Genomic DNA, 15,677 nt, shown 5'->3' on the forward strand with positions numbered 1-15,677 from the left:
AGTAAAATGTTGCTTCAACGGCATGAAAGAAAGTCTTTTTTGCATCGAATTGTGACTGGCGATGAAAAGTGGATTTATTTTGAGAATCCCAAATGCACAAAATCATGGGTTGATCCAGGTCAACCATCAACATCGACTGCAAGGCCAAATCGCTACGGAAAGAAGACAATGCTTTGCGTTTGGTGGGATCAGGAGGGTGTGGTGTATTATGGGCTTCTAAAACCAGGTGAAACCATTAATACTGATTGCTACCGGCAACAAATAATCAATTTGAACCACGCTCTGATCGTGAAACGACCAGAATGTGCCAGAAGACACAGCAAAGTGATTTTGCTTCATGATAATGCACCATCACACACTTCAAAACCAGTTAAAGACACGTTAAAAGGTCTTGACTGGGAAGTATTAACCTACCCACTGTATTCACCAGACCTTGCTCTTTCAGATTACCACTTGTTCCGATCGATGGCACACTTTCTGAGCAGCACTTCAAAGCATACGAAGAAGATGAAAATTGGGTCTCTGAATGGTTTGCCTCAAAACAAGAAAAGTTCTATTGGGACGGTATCCACAAATTACCTGAAAGATGGGGGACATGTGTAACTAGCAATGGACATTACTTTGAATAAAGCACTTTTGATGTTTCTCTTGAAATTATCGTGTTTTCTTTGATTACAAAATCCGTCATTATTAACCGGTACACCTAGTATACTGTCATATAGAATAATTACAAACTTTAGGAACAGTTTTATGAAACGGATAAGTATTGTAATTAAGCTCAGATGGTGAAAATTAAACTCTCAGTGATCACACTGCCAGTTCACTTCTTTGTGAAACCTTATTCACAGTTTTTGGGGAAAATTCAAAGATTCTGTTTAAGCTTAAAACTATACTTAAACTACAAAGTTCAAAGCACAATAACAGCTTATAGGGTAACAAATGTATATATTAAACCAAACTTTGAAAAGTTTTGAGTTGATCTTGTCTCATCAGTTTTATTGGCTTATTGCAAATAATTACATTAACTTTTTGAGTTGGACTTAAAAGCTGTAGAGTTTAATGTCATAGCTAGATTTTCTCCTTGGAGAAAATTACCAAATTGTTCTATATTAATTCCTGATATGAAGTTAGTTATAGGTTACCAGCACAAAGCTGAGCCATAGCAGAGTGTAGAGCAGTGATGGTGAACCTATGACATGCGTGTCAGAGGTGACACGCGAACTCATTTTTTTGGTCGATTTTTCTTTGTTAAATGGCATTTAAATATATAAAATAAATATCAAAAATATAAATCTTTGTTTTACTATGGTTGCAAATATCAAAAAATTTCTATATGTGACACGGCACCAGAGTTAAGTTAGGGTTTTTCAAAATGCTGACACGCCGAGCTCAAAAGGTTCGCCATCACTGGTGTAGAGGAATGTGAAAAAACTAGAGTAGCTAGGCAAAGAAGTTGAGTATTAAAGTTTTATGTATTTGAAGTACTAAAAGTTTAATAAAGTAAATTTGAGGTAAAGTTTAGTAGTAATACTTTCAAGTTCCAAAGTTATTGAAATAAGTAAATACTACTCAATAATGGCAAAGAACTATAATTTGCTGCATTAATTAAATTTTAGTATTGATGGAGTTAGTGATTGGAGAGGGATAAAGGAATCTAATGTTTCTGGTTTTGCTAATCATCTTGACATAGTAAAATTCCTTTATATATCATTTGGTCTGGTAGTATTGGCATAATGCATAAGAACAGGCTTTTACTAGACAGTCAATATTGTTTTGTTCTAGGGCAGGGGTGGGAAACATCCAGCCCATGGGCCATATTGTTTGGTCTGGCCCTGCCAAGGCATTAGGGGTGAGTTAATTAAATGTTTGACCAAATATAGCAGGCTAATTTTTAAGTTGATAATTTTGTACAGCCCATGAATGATGTTATAAATATCCGAATGGCTCTTGGCAGAAAAAATGTTCCCCACCCCTGTCCCAGGGCATGTGATTTATCATATATATCTGCATCAATTTAATAATAATTGATTTTATAGAAGGGTTCTAGTGCTTTTTCTTCTTTTTTGAAACTTATATCTGTCTCTCTCAACTTCTCAGAATAATGTAAGAATGTTAGTAAAAGTGCATTTATTTTCCACTTTCTTTTGTTTTTTGTTTTAGGAGCAGCCACCATATCCTAGCTACAATTCCAACTACTGGAACTCTGCCCGACCTAGGGCTCCTTACCCAACAAGTACATATCCTGTAAGACCGGAAATGCAAGGCCAGGTATGGTCTAAAATTGACAGAGTTTCTGAATATTTTCTTAATGAACTGATTTATTTTCAGGAACTATGGAGATTTCATAGTAATGATGTGTGGGGTTTTGTTATTTAATATATTCTATCTTAATCATCTTAATATTTTTAGCTTAAAGATAAATATCTAGACAAATATTACCTATAACAAAGATAGCTTAAGGCATAATAGTTTATTTCTCAGGATCTGGAAACAAAAATAAAATGTACTTATTTTTTTAAATTTGACCTTTTTTAGAAATATAATTGGCATATATAACATTATATTAGTTTGAGGTATAAAACATAATGATTCAATATTTGTATATATTGCAAAATGATAGGTCTAGTTAACATTCATTACCATACATAATTACAAATTTTATTTTTTTGTGATGAAACATTTTAAGGCTTATTCTTTTAGCAACTTTGAAATATATGGTACAGTATTAACTATGGTCACCATGCTGTACATTACATCTTCATAATTTATTTTTTTTATAGCTGGAAGTTCGTACCTTTTGACTGCCTTCATTTATTCCTGCTGCCCCTTTCTCTCATCCTCGAAACCACCAGTCTGTTCTCTGTATGTTTGAGTTGGGCTGTTTGTGTTTTGTTTAGATTCCACATATAAGTGAGATAATATGATATTTGTCTTTGTCTGTCTGGCTTATTTCAGTTAGCATAATGCCCTCAAGGTCCATCCATGTAGTTCCAGTTGTCAAGATTTTCTTCTATTTTATGGATGAATAATATTCCATTGTATACATATACCACATTTTCTTTATCTGTTGATCCATTTATGAACATTTTGGTTGTTTCCATGTCTTGGCCATTAAAAATAACTAGAGGCCTGGTGCACGGGATTTGTGCACTGGTGTGGGGTGTGGCCTGTGGGGATCCACCCGCTGTGGGAGCAGCCGCTCATCCTGGTCAGCGGAGTGGCACTCCCACTGTGGGAGCTCATTGACCACCAGGGGGCAGCTCCTGCGTTGAGCATCTGCCCCCTGCTGGTCAGTGGCTGTCATAGCAACTGGTCGAGCAGTTGTTCACAGTTCGGTCACTGGGCTTTTATTATATAGGATACTTTACTGAACATGGGGGTACAGATACCTTTTTGAATTAATGTTTTGTATTCTTTGGATATATTTCTAGATATGGCATTGCTGGGTCACGTGGTAGTTCTATTTTTAATTTTTTGAGGAACTTCTATACTGGTTTCCATAGTGGCTGCACCAATTTATAATCCCACCAGCAGTGCAAAAAGGTTCCCTTTTCTCTACATCCATACTAACACTTGTTTCTTGCCTCTTTTGATAATAGGCATTCTAACAGGTGTGGGGTGCTATCTCATTGCGGTTTTGATTTACATTTCCCCGATGATTAGTGATATTAAGACTCTTTCATGTACCTGCTGACCATCATACGTCTTCCTTGAAAAAAATGTCTGTTCAGATCTTCTGCCATCTTAAACTGATTATTTTTGCTATTGACTTGTATGAGGTCTTTATATATTTTGTATATTAACTCCTTATCAGAAATAGAATTTGCAAACATTTTCTCCCATTCGGTAGGAGAAATGTGCTTTCATTTTGTCATGGTTTTTTCTTTGCTATGCAGAAGCTTTTTGATATTTGTCCCACTTATTTATTTTTGCTTCTGTTGCTTTGCCTTTGGAGTAAGAACATTTGACTTCTGCCCAGACATAGCTTAGTGGTTGAGCATTGACCTATGCACCAGGAGGTCATGGTTTGATTCCCAGTCAGGGCACATGCCTGGGTTGCAGGCTCAATCGTGCAGGAGGCAGCCAATCAATGATTCTCTCTCATCATTGATGTTTCTATCTCTCTCTCCCTCTCCCTTCCTCTCTGAAATCAATAAAAAAATATTTAAAAAGAAGAAAATTTGACTTCTTTTATTTTAAATATTTCAAGCATATTGAAAGCAAACAGAAAAAAAATGTACATTTTAAAATCCAGCTCCTTTGTCAGTTTTTAAGTTTGCCACATTTGTTTCAGATTTTTTTAAAAAAGTAAAACAGCCCTAACCGGTTTGGCTCAATGGATAGAGCGTCGGCCTGCAGACTGAAAGGTCCCAGGTTCGATTCTGGTCAAGGGCATGTACCTTGGTTGTGGGCACATCCCCGGTAGGAGGTGTGTGGGAGGCAGCTGATCGATGTTTCTCTCTCATTGATGTTTCTAACTCTCTATCCTTCTTCTTTCCTCTCTGTAAAAAATCAATAAAATATATTTTAAAAAAAAAAGTAAAACAAATACAATGGAGCCCCATATAACATTTCTTTCCATTTTTGAAGTTATATTTATTATATTATACATGTGTTTATGCTTTTACTGCTTGTGTATGTATTTATATAGTATTATTTAATGTTTTAAAACTTGATCTGAGTGGTTTTACCCTAGCATTCTCTCCTTGCTCTTTTTACTCAACATGGTTTTTTACTTTTCTGTATGAGATAAGGATTTCTCTGGGGTAATCTGAAAATTTAATTCTGCAGAGAACCTTAATTTACATGAACTCTGATCTGGATCTAACATTCAAATTATTTGAAAGCTGTTTACATGCAGTCATTTTGATGCAAATACATTGTTATTAAATACTAGAGGCCTGGTGCACAACATTTGTGCACTGGGTAGGGAGGGGGGTTGTTCCTCAACCCAGCCTGCACCCTCTCGCAATCCAGGACCCCTCCAGGGATGTCTGCCTGCTGCAGAGGTGGGAGAGGCTCCCGCCACTGCTGCTGCACTTGCTAGCCCTGAGCCTGGCTTCTGGCTGAGCAGCGCTCCTCTTGTGGGAGTGCACTGACCACCAGGGGGCAACTCCTGCGTAGAGCATCTGCCCCCTGGTGGTCAGTGCGCGTCATAGCGACCAGTCATTCCACTGTTCAGCGATTTGCATATTAGCCTTTTATTATATAGGATAGCCAAATTACTTTTTTCAGAGATGATTCTACCAATGAGGAAATGTTTAAAAAGTTAGTCACCCATAATCTGGCCACCCTAATAAAGCAATAATTGTCACATTTCTGTATTTCCTTCTATTTTTTTTTCTATCTAGATACCATATTTTACATGCAAATAATATTTTAAAAATATGATTGTAGTACAGTGGGGCCTTGACTTATGAGTTTAATTCGTTCCTTGACAGAGCTCGTAACTCAAATTACTCATATGTCAAATCACTGTGACGTTCGCTGTGCCAACTAGCGGTGGGGTATCTGAAGCTGGCTTGTATGTAACCCGAATTTTAGCTCGCAACTCAAAGCAAAAAATCGGCCGAGAGACGGCTCGTATCTCGAAAAAACTCATCAGTCGGGACACTCATAAGTCAAGGCCCCACTGTATATTCAATTTTACAGTGGCTGCACTTAAGTAGCTTTCAAAGAATTTGAATTTTAGATCCAGGTAAGAATTCATGTAAAATAATGTTCTCTGCAGAATTAAAATTTCGATCACTGTAAACTATCCTATACTAATAAAAGACAAACATGCAAATTGACCATACTTTTGCTACACCTTAAGCCACGCCCACCAGCCAATCAGAGCAACTATATGCAAATTAACCCAACCAAGATGGCAGCCGGCAGCCACGGAGCTGGAGCGAGCAGGGGTGGGTTGCCCCTGGCGATGGAGGAAGCCAAGCTTTCCTCAGGCCTCCGCTAAAGGCAACAAAGTTTCAATTATGGAAGGTAAATAAATCCCAGAATAAAAAAAAAAAAGAAAAAAAGGAGAGGCTGGGAGCTTATGTCGCCAGGGTGCTTGGCCAACCTGAAAACAGTCCTCAGCCCCTCACCCAGACTGGCCAGGCACCCCAGTGGGGACCCCCTACCCTAAAGGGGGTGTGGCCAGCCTGAAAACAGCCATCAGCCCCTCACCCAGGCTGGCCAAACCTCCATGGGGTGAGGGTCCCCACTGAGGCGGACATCCTCCGAGGGATCCCACACTGCAAGAGGGCATAGGCCAGGCTGAGGGACCCCCGAGTGCACAAATTTTTGTGCACCGGGCCTCTAGTACTAATATAATTCTGATGGATTTCAAATAGTTGGATACTATATTCAATTCTGTTCTAATTTATTAGTGATATGTAGGCTGAAATAATAGCAGTAAGTTTTTTTATGGGGCTGAATAATTAATTCACCTAAAAATCACACATTATGTTCCTTTTTCCCCCTCATTAATTTGTTGATGTAATCAATTCTTTAAGATTGATTTTGAGGCAGAATAATTAAAGTTAGAGCAAGGTTTGCATATTTATTTAGGGGAAATATAAAAGCAATCTATTTTTAAAAATAATAATCAAGTATATGTGAACTTTAGGATAAGGTTGATCCTAGATAGTGGAATGCAAAATAAAGATAACAATCATGTTACTACTTATCTATCACAAACTTCCATTTTTCTAATGTGTCATCATTCCTGTGACTGAAATTGAGAAGCAGGCATTGTTATTGCTTAGTGCTACATGCTTGTGGTTTGGCCACCTACCCTTTCAGGTGAACAGTTCAGTTGTTCTTAGTACATTCACAGGTTGTGCAACTATAATCACTGTCAAATTCCAGAACATTTTCATCACCCCAAATGGAAACTATATACCTGTCACCCCATTTCTCCCACCTCCTAGCTCCTCGCAACCTTGAATCTACTTTTTAATCTCTCTGAGTTTGTCTATTCTGGACATTTCATGTAAACAGAATCATGTGACTGGTATCTTGTGACTGGCTTCTTTCACTTAGCATAATGTTCTTTCGTGTTGTGTCATGTCATTTCTTTTCTATGGCCAAATAGTAATATCCATTCTGTCGTTATACCATATTTATTTTACCTATTTATTGGTTAATAGAAATTTGAGTTTTTCTACTTTTTGTCTGTTTTGAGTCATGCTGCTATAAACATTTGTGTACCAGTTTTTATATGGACATATGTTTTCCGTTCTCTTGCTTGGGTAGGTACCTAGGAGTGGAAATGCTGGGTCATATGTTAACTCTGTATAACAGTTTGAGGAACTGACAAACTGTTTTCCAAAGCAACTGCATCAACTCACATCCCCAGCAGCAATGAATGAGGGTTTCAGTTTTTCCATATTCTTGCCAACACTTGCTATTTTCCTTTTTTTTTTTTAAACTAATATATCTAGTGGGCATGAAGTGGTATCTCATTGTGGTTTTAATTTGCAGATCCCTGATGACTAATGATGTTGAAGGTATTTTTATGTGCTTATTATTAGCCATTCATGTATCTTATTTGGAGAACTATTCAGATCCTTTGTCCATTTTTATAATGGATTTTTGAAAATTGTTTTCTGTAAGAGTTCTTTATGTATTCTAGATAAAAGTCTCTTATGAAATATACGACTTACAAATATTTTCTCCCATTCTGTGGATGTCATTCACTCTTTTTTTAAAAATGTATTTTTTATTGATTTCAGTGAAAGAGGAGGGAAAGGGGGGGAGGGAGGGAGAGAGGTGGAGAGAGAGAGAGAGAGAGAGAGAGAGAGAGAGAGAGAGAGAGAGAAAGAGAAAGAGAACGATCAATGAGGGAAACATGGATGGACTTCCTCTTGCACACCCCCTACTGGGGATTGCAACACAGGCATGTGCCCTGTCCCGGAATTGAACCAGTGACCTCTTGGTGCATGGGATGACGCTCAACCAACTGGGCCAGGGCTTTTCACTCTCTTGATAGTGTCCTTTGGAGCACAAATGTTTTTAATTTTGATGTTTTTTATTTTGAAGTCTAATTTATCTTTTCTTTCCTTTGTTGCTTTTGCTTTTGGTGCTCTATCTAAGAAACCATCACTGAAGCCAAGGTCACAGAGATTTGCTCCTATGTTTTCTTTAAAGAGCTTTTAAATAAAATAGTTTTAGCTTTTATATTTAGGGGGCTGTGATCCATTTTTAGTTAATTTCTGTATATGGTGTGAAGTAGGGTTCAACTTCATTCCTTTCCACATGCCTATCCAAATATTTTAGTACCATCTGTTGAAAAGACTAGTCTTTCCTCATTGAAATATCTTGGTACCTTTGGTGAAAATCAACTGACCATATATATGAGTTTATGGCAATATCAGATTGTTTTGAATACTATAGTTCTGTAGTAAAATTTGAAATCAGTAAGTATGAGTCCTCCAACTTTCTTTTTCAAGATTGCCTTGGCTGTTCTGGGTCCCTTGCAATTTCATATGAATTTTAGGATCACCTTTCAATTTCAGCACAAAAGGTACCTAGGATTTTCGTTGGGATTGCATATAGATCAAATTGAGGAGTAGCATGCATTACTTTTACAGTTAATGTGAGAGAAAGACATCACTCTTTTAAGTATGAGTCACAATTTTTCTTAGCAATGTTAATTTTTATGATTTCATCAATTGATCTTATTGGTAAAGATTGTTCTTAGAACATGGCATTTTCCCCTCTTAAGGGAAGGAATTTATTACATGTGTATATTACATATGTTTAAGAAAGAGTCACTTATTATTTGTAATAATTTTTTGAAAGCAACAGTAGTGACCCAAAGGTATCTAGACATCTACCCGAATGGGGTAGCACATGTATTTTTCTGATGAAACATCATGGGGGAATTACAGTTTATCTTCTGACCAAAACAGACTCCTGTAGTGGTATGTAGATATGACTAGTTTCTTTTTTAAAAAAATTAAATGGTGTCACTCATTTGCCTTCTCGCTGCCACTTCATGTTAGTCTTGCCACATGACCATTCTTCTATTTGGTAGGTTTTATATATCTTAAAAATTCTAATTCAGAAACAGTTTTAATAAACCAAAAATGCATAATTACATGTATTTGTTTTCTGAGAATGTGGAATTTATATCCATTTCTTTAAAAGCTGTTAATGTTGCTAAGGCTTCTTCTCAATGCACCGTGTTGATTAGCCTGCTTCACTTTCAGGTGCAGTTTATGTACTGTGCAGCTATTGGGGCAATCTTTGATATATAGCTTTCCTCATTTTTCAGAGCTTCGTTCTTCAGCTAATAGTTAAGGATTGTTAAGAGGAGCATGTAGGGCGATTCATGGAGCAGGGTGTGAGCAGCACTGAAGTACACCAACTCATACAGAGGCAGAAGATATTGTGTCACCAGACTGTTGATGAAGTTCGTGAGGTATTCTCTGAGTTCTTTAAACTAAGATTACTTCTTATTTTCTCTAATAACTCCTTCATTTCCATCAAGGACTTCTGGAAGTGAAAGAAGCATTGTCTTGATTTTCTTCCTCTTTGGCTTCTGTTTCAGAGCTCTGAAACTGGCCAGGAACTTCTTTATTTTCTTTGCTGTACTGCCAGACTACTTTTCAGAAGAAGACTTAAAAACTTCGAAACATTTCTGAAATATGATCATTACCTCATCTTTAACCAACATCTTTAGCAACTGACTCCATGTTTTTTTGTACACATGCACATTGTAGGTCAGTGATCTACCAACAAGGGGGTACTTGGGAAAAGGTATGAACTCATGAAGACATCTAAAAAACAGGAAGTAATTTGTATGACAAACATGCAGTTTTCTAGTAATGATGTGGATTGTTTAAAAATCCTCTTATTGAGCCCTGACCAGTGTGGCTCAGTTGGTTAGAGCGTTGTCCTGTGCACCAAAAGGTGGAGGGTTTGGTTCTGATCAGGGCACAAACCCAGGTTGCGGTTCCATCACAGTCAGTATGAGTGTGGGAGGCAACAATAGATGTCTCTCTCTCTCCCTCTTCTCCCCTTTCCTCTGTCTAAAAATCAGTTTTTTTTAAAAAGAAGTAAAATCCTCTCATTGATTATTAATTCAACCTGGTTTTCTAAAGCTTCTTTTCCTTGTACCTTCTAAAGCAGAGGTGGGAAACCTTTTTTCCTGCCAAAGGGCCATTTGGATATTTAGAACATCATTCGCAGGCCAAACAAAATTATCAACTTAAAAATTAGCCTGCTATATGTGGTCAAACATTTAATTAACTCACCCCTAATGCCTTGGCAGGGCCAGACCAAATGATTTCTCAGGGCCCTGCAGGAGAGGATGAAAGACGTTGGGTGTTTTCACATTGATTTTCTGATAAAGGAGATATTCTCTTGGCTTCTGAGAGATTACACCATAGAACACAGAGTGCCTGGGGATAGAGATGATCTAACAAAGAACTGAGGTCCTTTTATAACATTCTGAATTGAGAAATCATGATACAAAAAGGCATTGTATCACTTTTTCATTTAATTTAAAGGGGAGTTAGGTTGTAAAATACAGCTTATTAAGTACTATGGTGAGGCGCTCCTGTGAGACAAAAATTGTAGAGGTGGTGCATGAGGAAGCAACTGGGAGGTGATAATTGATTTGACAATTCCAAAAATGAGTATTAGTAGAAATTCAAGTTGATGTTGACTGTTGATAACTGTGAAATCTTGGAATATTTTGTGGTGAAGCCTTCAGTGTTTTTCTATATAAACAAAACAGGAGGAGTTGTGGTGTTGCTAGAGGAATTTTTTATTATTACTTATGTTTGTTTTTTGATATTCATTTATCAGATGGAAAGGGAATTCATTGAACAGTATCGTTTTTTGGGTGAGAGACCTGACCACTTTTCTCTTCTTTAGATTCTACATCCATACAAAAATCCATTAACTGTGAAATCACCTTTTGGTAGAAAGATATCATACTAGATAATCTTTAACTTGCAATGTAATGCCATATTTTCACTTTTGAATGCTAAGTCATGTCTAGCTATATGTTCATCTAGAACAAGAGTAGCAGTGGGAATTTCTCTGAGTTTAAAAAGTTCCAGTCTCTTGACTTCCTCTGGAATCCAGATTGAGTATCTATCTATATAAAAGCCTAAGTGACTGAATGGCCGAACGACCATTTGGCCGGTCTCTATGACATGCACTGACCACCAGGGGGCAGACGCTCAACACAGGAGCTGCCCCCTGGTGGTCAGTGCATTCTCACAGCAGAAGTGCCGCTCAGCTGACTGAGGGGCACCAGATGCTGGCAAAAGCAACTGTGGCGGAGTGAATCTCTCCCACCTCCACGACAGTGCACTACTGAGCGGTGGCGGCGGCAGGTGCAGCAGGGCCGGGATGAGCGGGAGCGGGGCCAGGATGAGTGGGAGTGATGCCGGCCTGGGCTCCTTTCCAGCTGCCTGATTCCCGCAGGCCAGGCCGAGGGACCCCACCTGCCAGAGGGTTCCCACTCACTCTGCAGACACCCTTCGAGTCCCAGCGCCGCCCCAGGTGCGGCCGGCCAGGGAGGGACCATGGGAGGTTGGCTCCAGGGTGTGTCTGGTCTGTCTCCCAGTCCCGCCTGCCGGCCACCTTCTAATTAATTTCCTTTCAATGTGCACAAATCCGTGCACTGGGCCTCTAGTTTTACAGAAATTTAGTGACTGTCAAAGATTTTAATTCTTCAGTTTCAGATTTCATCTCTTGACATATCAGCTGACATGTTTCACATCACAGCTTGCTGTCACCAGATACAAGTTTCCTCTTCATTAAAATAGTGTACAGTAGGTCCTCGGAGATCCGTTCCTACGGCACGATGTAACGCGATTTTTGCCGTAAGTCGGAACCCACCTACATAAGCACCTACGTCACTCACATGGAGCACATACACAGCAGTAATGATGTCAAACAGTAAAAAAAAATTTAAAAGAAAGATAACAATTCCTGACCTTTACTTGTGGTAAATAAATAATAACAAACATAAAGCACATATGTACATACGTCAAAATGATGGAACTTTCTATTTTTAATAAATAAATGGGAGGTGGTGATGTAACCACGAAATGATGTCCGACGTAACCCGAGGACTGTCTGTACTTGGAAGAGTGTCACCTGTGGACTGAAGGGTCCTGGGTTTGAGTCTGGTCAAGGGCACGTACCGTGGTTGCAGGCATGATCTCAGGGTGGAGACAACCAATCCATGTGTCTCTCTCAGATTGATGTTTCTCCCCCTCCCTCCCACTCTCTAAGAATCAATGGAAAAATATCCTTGGGTAAGGATTACAAAAAAAAAACACAAAAAAACCCCCCCAATACTCTACTCAGAAACCAATGAAGAAGCTGTGGTCCTAGCAACCCTCTATCAGGGGTGGGCAAACTTTTTGACTTGAGGGCCACAATGGGTTCTTAAACTGGACCGGAGGGCCGGAACAAAAGCATGGATGTAGTGTTTGTGTAATATAAATTCACAGTAAACATCATTACATAAAAGGGTACGGTCTTTTTTTTTTTTAGTATTATTCATTTCAAACGGGCCGGATCCGGCCCGAGGGCCGTAGTTTGCCCACGGCTGCTCTAAATTCTAGACACACTTGGGATTTAATGACATTTTTAATAGCATAAAAATTTTTTTACTATAAAGAGTGCAACTTTATTATTAATAATTTGGAAAATAAAGAAAGGGAAGCAAAAACACTCTTAATTATATTACCCTAATGAGGGAAAGCAGAGTTTGCCACCCCAAAATAGTCCTTTTGGGATATCGATTATTTAAGCTGGTTATTTTTAAGAAACAAAAGACTCATAAAAAAACCTTTAGCCCTGACCGGTTTGGCTCAATGGATAGAGCGTTGTCCTGTGGACTGAAGGGTCCCAGGTTCGATTCCAGTCAAGGGCATATACCTTGGTTGCAGGCACATCCCCAGTAGGGGGTGTGCAGGAGGCAGCTGATCGATGTTTCTCTCTCATCGATGTTTCTAACTCTCTATCCCTCTCCCTTCCTCTCTGTAAAAAATCAATAAAATATATTTAAAAAAAAAACAAAAAAAACCCAACCTTTGACCCTCCCACTTACCTGTCTAAAGCAGTGGTTCTCAACCTTGGCTGCACATTAGAATCACCTGGGAAACTTTGTTACTAATGTTGTGGCCCCACCCCATAACAAAGAAACAGATTTCCGGAGGATGAGGCCCAGAAATCAGGATTTTAAAAAGATTCCCAGCCCTAACCGGTTTAGCTCAGCGGAAAGAGCGTCGGCCTGTGGAGTCAAGGGTCCCAGGTTCGATTCCGGTCAAGGGCATGTACCTTGGTTGCAGGCACATCCCCAGTGGGGAGTGTGCAGGAGGCAGCTGACCGATGTTTCTCATCGATGTTTCTAACTCTCTATCCCTCTCCCTTCCTCTCTGTAAAAAATCAATAAAAAAAAAAAAAAAAAAAGATTCCCAGGTGATTCTAATGTGCACAAGGTTGAGAACCACTGGTTTAAAGGAATTCAGATCAAAAGACCTGCTTAATGGATGGGAGCTATTCTCGCTAGTTGTTTTCCTTAGCATATATGAATTAAGTGTGGCAGACAGGGAGGATCCAAGTAACTCTTGTATGTTAGGTTCTCCTCTGTATCCTATTGTTTCTGGGTGACCCAGCAAGAATTTGTTTACCACATGTTTGTTCTTTCTCATCTACCTGTAAATTGCATATGTTCTTGTTGAAATACTAGACTCCTTCCTCCCTCTCCTTAGTTTAGAATGGCATATTAGCCTCAACTGCCCAATGTGACTTTGGATTTCATATTCTTTTTTTTAATATATATATTTCTTTATTGATTTCAGAGAGGAAGGAAGAGGGAGAGAGAGATAGAAACATCAATGATGAGAGAGAATCATTGATTGGCTGCCTCCTGCATGCCCCCGACTGGGGATCGAGCCCGCAACCCAGGCATGTACCCTTGGCCGGAATCGAACCTGGGACCCTTCAGTCCACAGGCCGACGCTCTATCCACTGAGCCAAACCGGCTAGGGCTGGATTTCATATTCTTATGGAACCCCTAAATGTACATCTATAATAATAAAAGCATAATATGCTAATTATGGACAACCATGCTATGACACCCACTGGCGCCAGGCCAGCCAAGGTGGGTGCAATGCGATTGGTTGGGGGCCTGGCCATCGCCCTGCAGAGGGAGGCCCAGGCCACCGATTGGCGGGCTGTAGCAGGTGGGCGGGTCCTCCCTCTGCAGGGTGATCCATTGAAGAGCCCTGGCCAGGTGGGCGGTGCCTACCTCTTTGGGGTGACCAATCACAGGGCTCCTGGACTGTGAGAGGGCACAGGCCGGGCTGAGGGGACCCCCCGCCCCCAGTGCACGAATTTCGTACACCGGGTCTCTAGTATGTAATAAAATTGGTCATTTTTTTAAATTGAATTTTAGAAAGGGAGGAACAGAGAGGGAGAGCGAAACATCAGTTGGCTGCTTCCTACACACCACCTACCTGGGGATTGAGCCTGCAGTCTGGGCATATGCCCAGACATGGATTGAACTGGCAACCTTTCATGCACCGGATTATGCTCAACCAACTCAGCCACTCCAGCTAGGCTAATAGTGACTTTTTTTTTAATATCGCTTTTCATTTTTATTTTTTAAATATATATTTTTGATTTTTTACAGAGAGGAAGGGAGAGGGATAGAGAGCTAGAAACATCGATGGGAGAGAAACATCGATCAGCTGACTCCTGCACACCTACTGGGGATGTGCCCACAACCAAGGTACATGCCCTTGACTGGAATCGAACCTGAGACCCTTCAGTCCACAGGTCGGTGCTCTATCCATTGAGCCAAACCGGTCAGGGCTAATAGTAACTTTTAAAGGCAGAATAAAATTCCCTCAATGAATGGCCCATCATCTACTTAATGATTCCATTATTATAGGGCATTTAGGTTGTTTACAATTTTGTGTGATTATAAATAATGCTGTGATGAACAAATTTATGCCTATAACTTTTTCTCTAGTTGAATCATTTTCTTAGGAAGGATTTCTAGAAGTTAAATAACAGTACAGAGCCCTGGCTGGGATGGCTCAGTTGGTTGGGCATTGTCCTCTGCACTGAAAGGCTGCCAGTTCTATTTCTGGTCAGGACACATGTTCTAGTTGCTGGCTCCATCCTCATAGGGGGCTTGCTGGAGGCAGTTGATAGATGCTAAGTCACCAACTGTGTATGTTGTATTAAGGGATTCTTTGTTTAGGCACATTAACCCAGGGGCAGAAGACCTTAACAGCCTCCTAATGGCTTTAACAAAGGATGGTTCATTGTCCTTCTACTCAGGGAATGCCTTGCTGGAATCTTCCATTGAACCACTCCCAGGCATGTGGTGATAATAGCCTGTCTTTATCTTCTTGCCATAAAAGTATGAGTAGGAATTTAAGTTATTTTTCACATTGATCACATTGATTTATCCCACTTTTTTATGTGTTAGATTAGGAATCAAATTTCAATTTCATTTTCTTCCATCATTAACAGCTGTATAAGATCAGGATTCATCTAATCTAATAAAAGACAAATAAGGTAATTAACCGTACCTCCGACATGCTTCCCATTGGCTAATCAGGGCGATATGCAAATTAACTGCCAACCAAGATGGCGGCTGGCAGCCAGGCAGCTGAAGCGAACAGGAGGTTTGCTTGCTCCAGTGA

At 39.6% G+C, this 15,677-nt stretch overlaps 1 protein-coding gene across 1 annotated transcript in view; it reads left to right on the plus strand.

The window, feature by feature from the left end:
- BAG4 (BCL2-associated athanogene 4) overlaps positions 1–15,677 on the plus strand; it is a 31,414-nt gene that overhangs the window by 7,995 nt on the left and 7,742 nt on the right. The window contains exon 2 of the mRNA XM_005856425.2: positions 2,161–2,268. Coding sequence (XP_005856487.1) covers positions 2,161–2,268 — 108 coding nt within the window. The remainder of the gene's footprint in view (positions 1–2,160; positions 2,269–15,677) is intronic.

Source organism: Myotis brandtii, unplaced genomic scaffold, assembly GCF_000412655.1.
Source record: "Myotis brandtii unplaced genomic scaffold, ASM41265v1 scaffold103, whole genome shotgun sequence".
NCBI classification, from domain to species: Eukaryota; Metazoa; Chordata; class Mammalia; order Chiroptera; family Vespertilionidae; genus Myotis; species Myotis brandtii.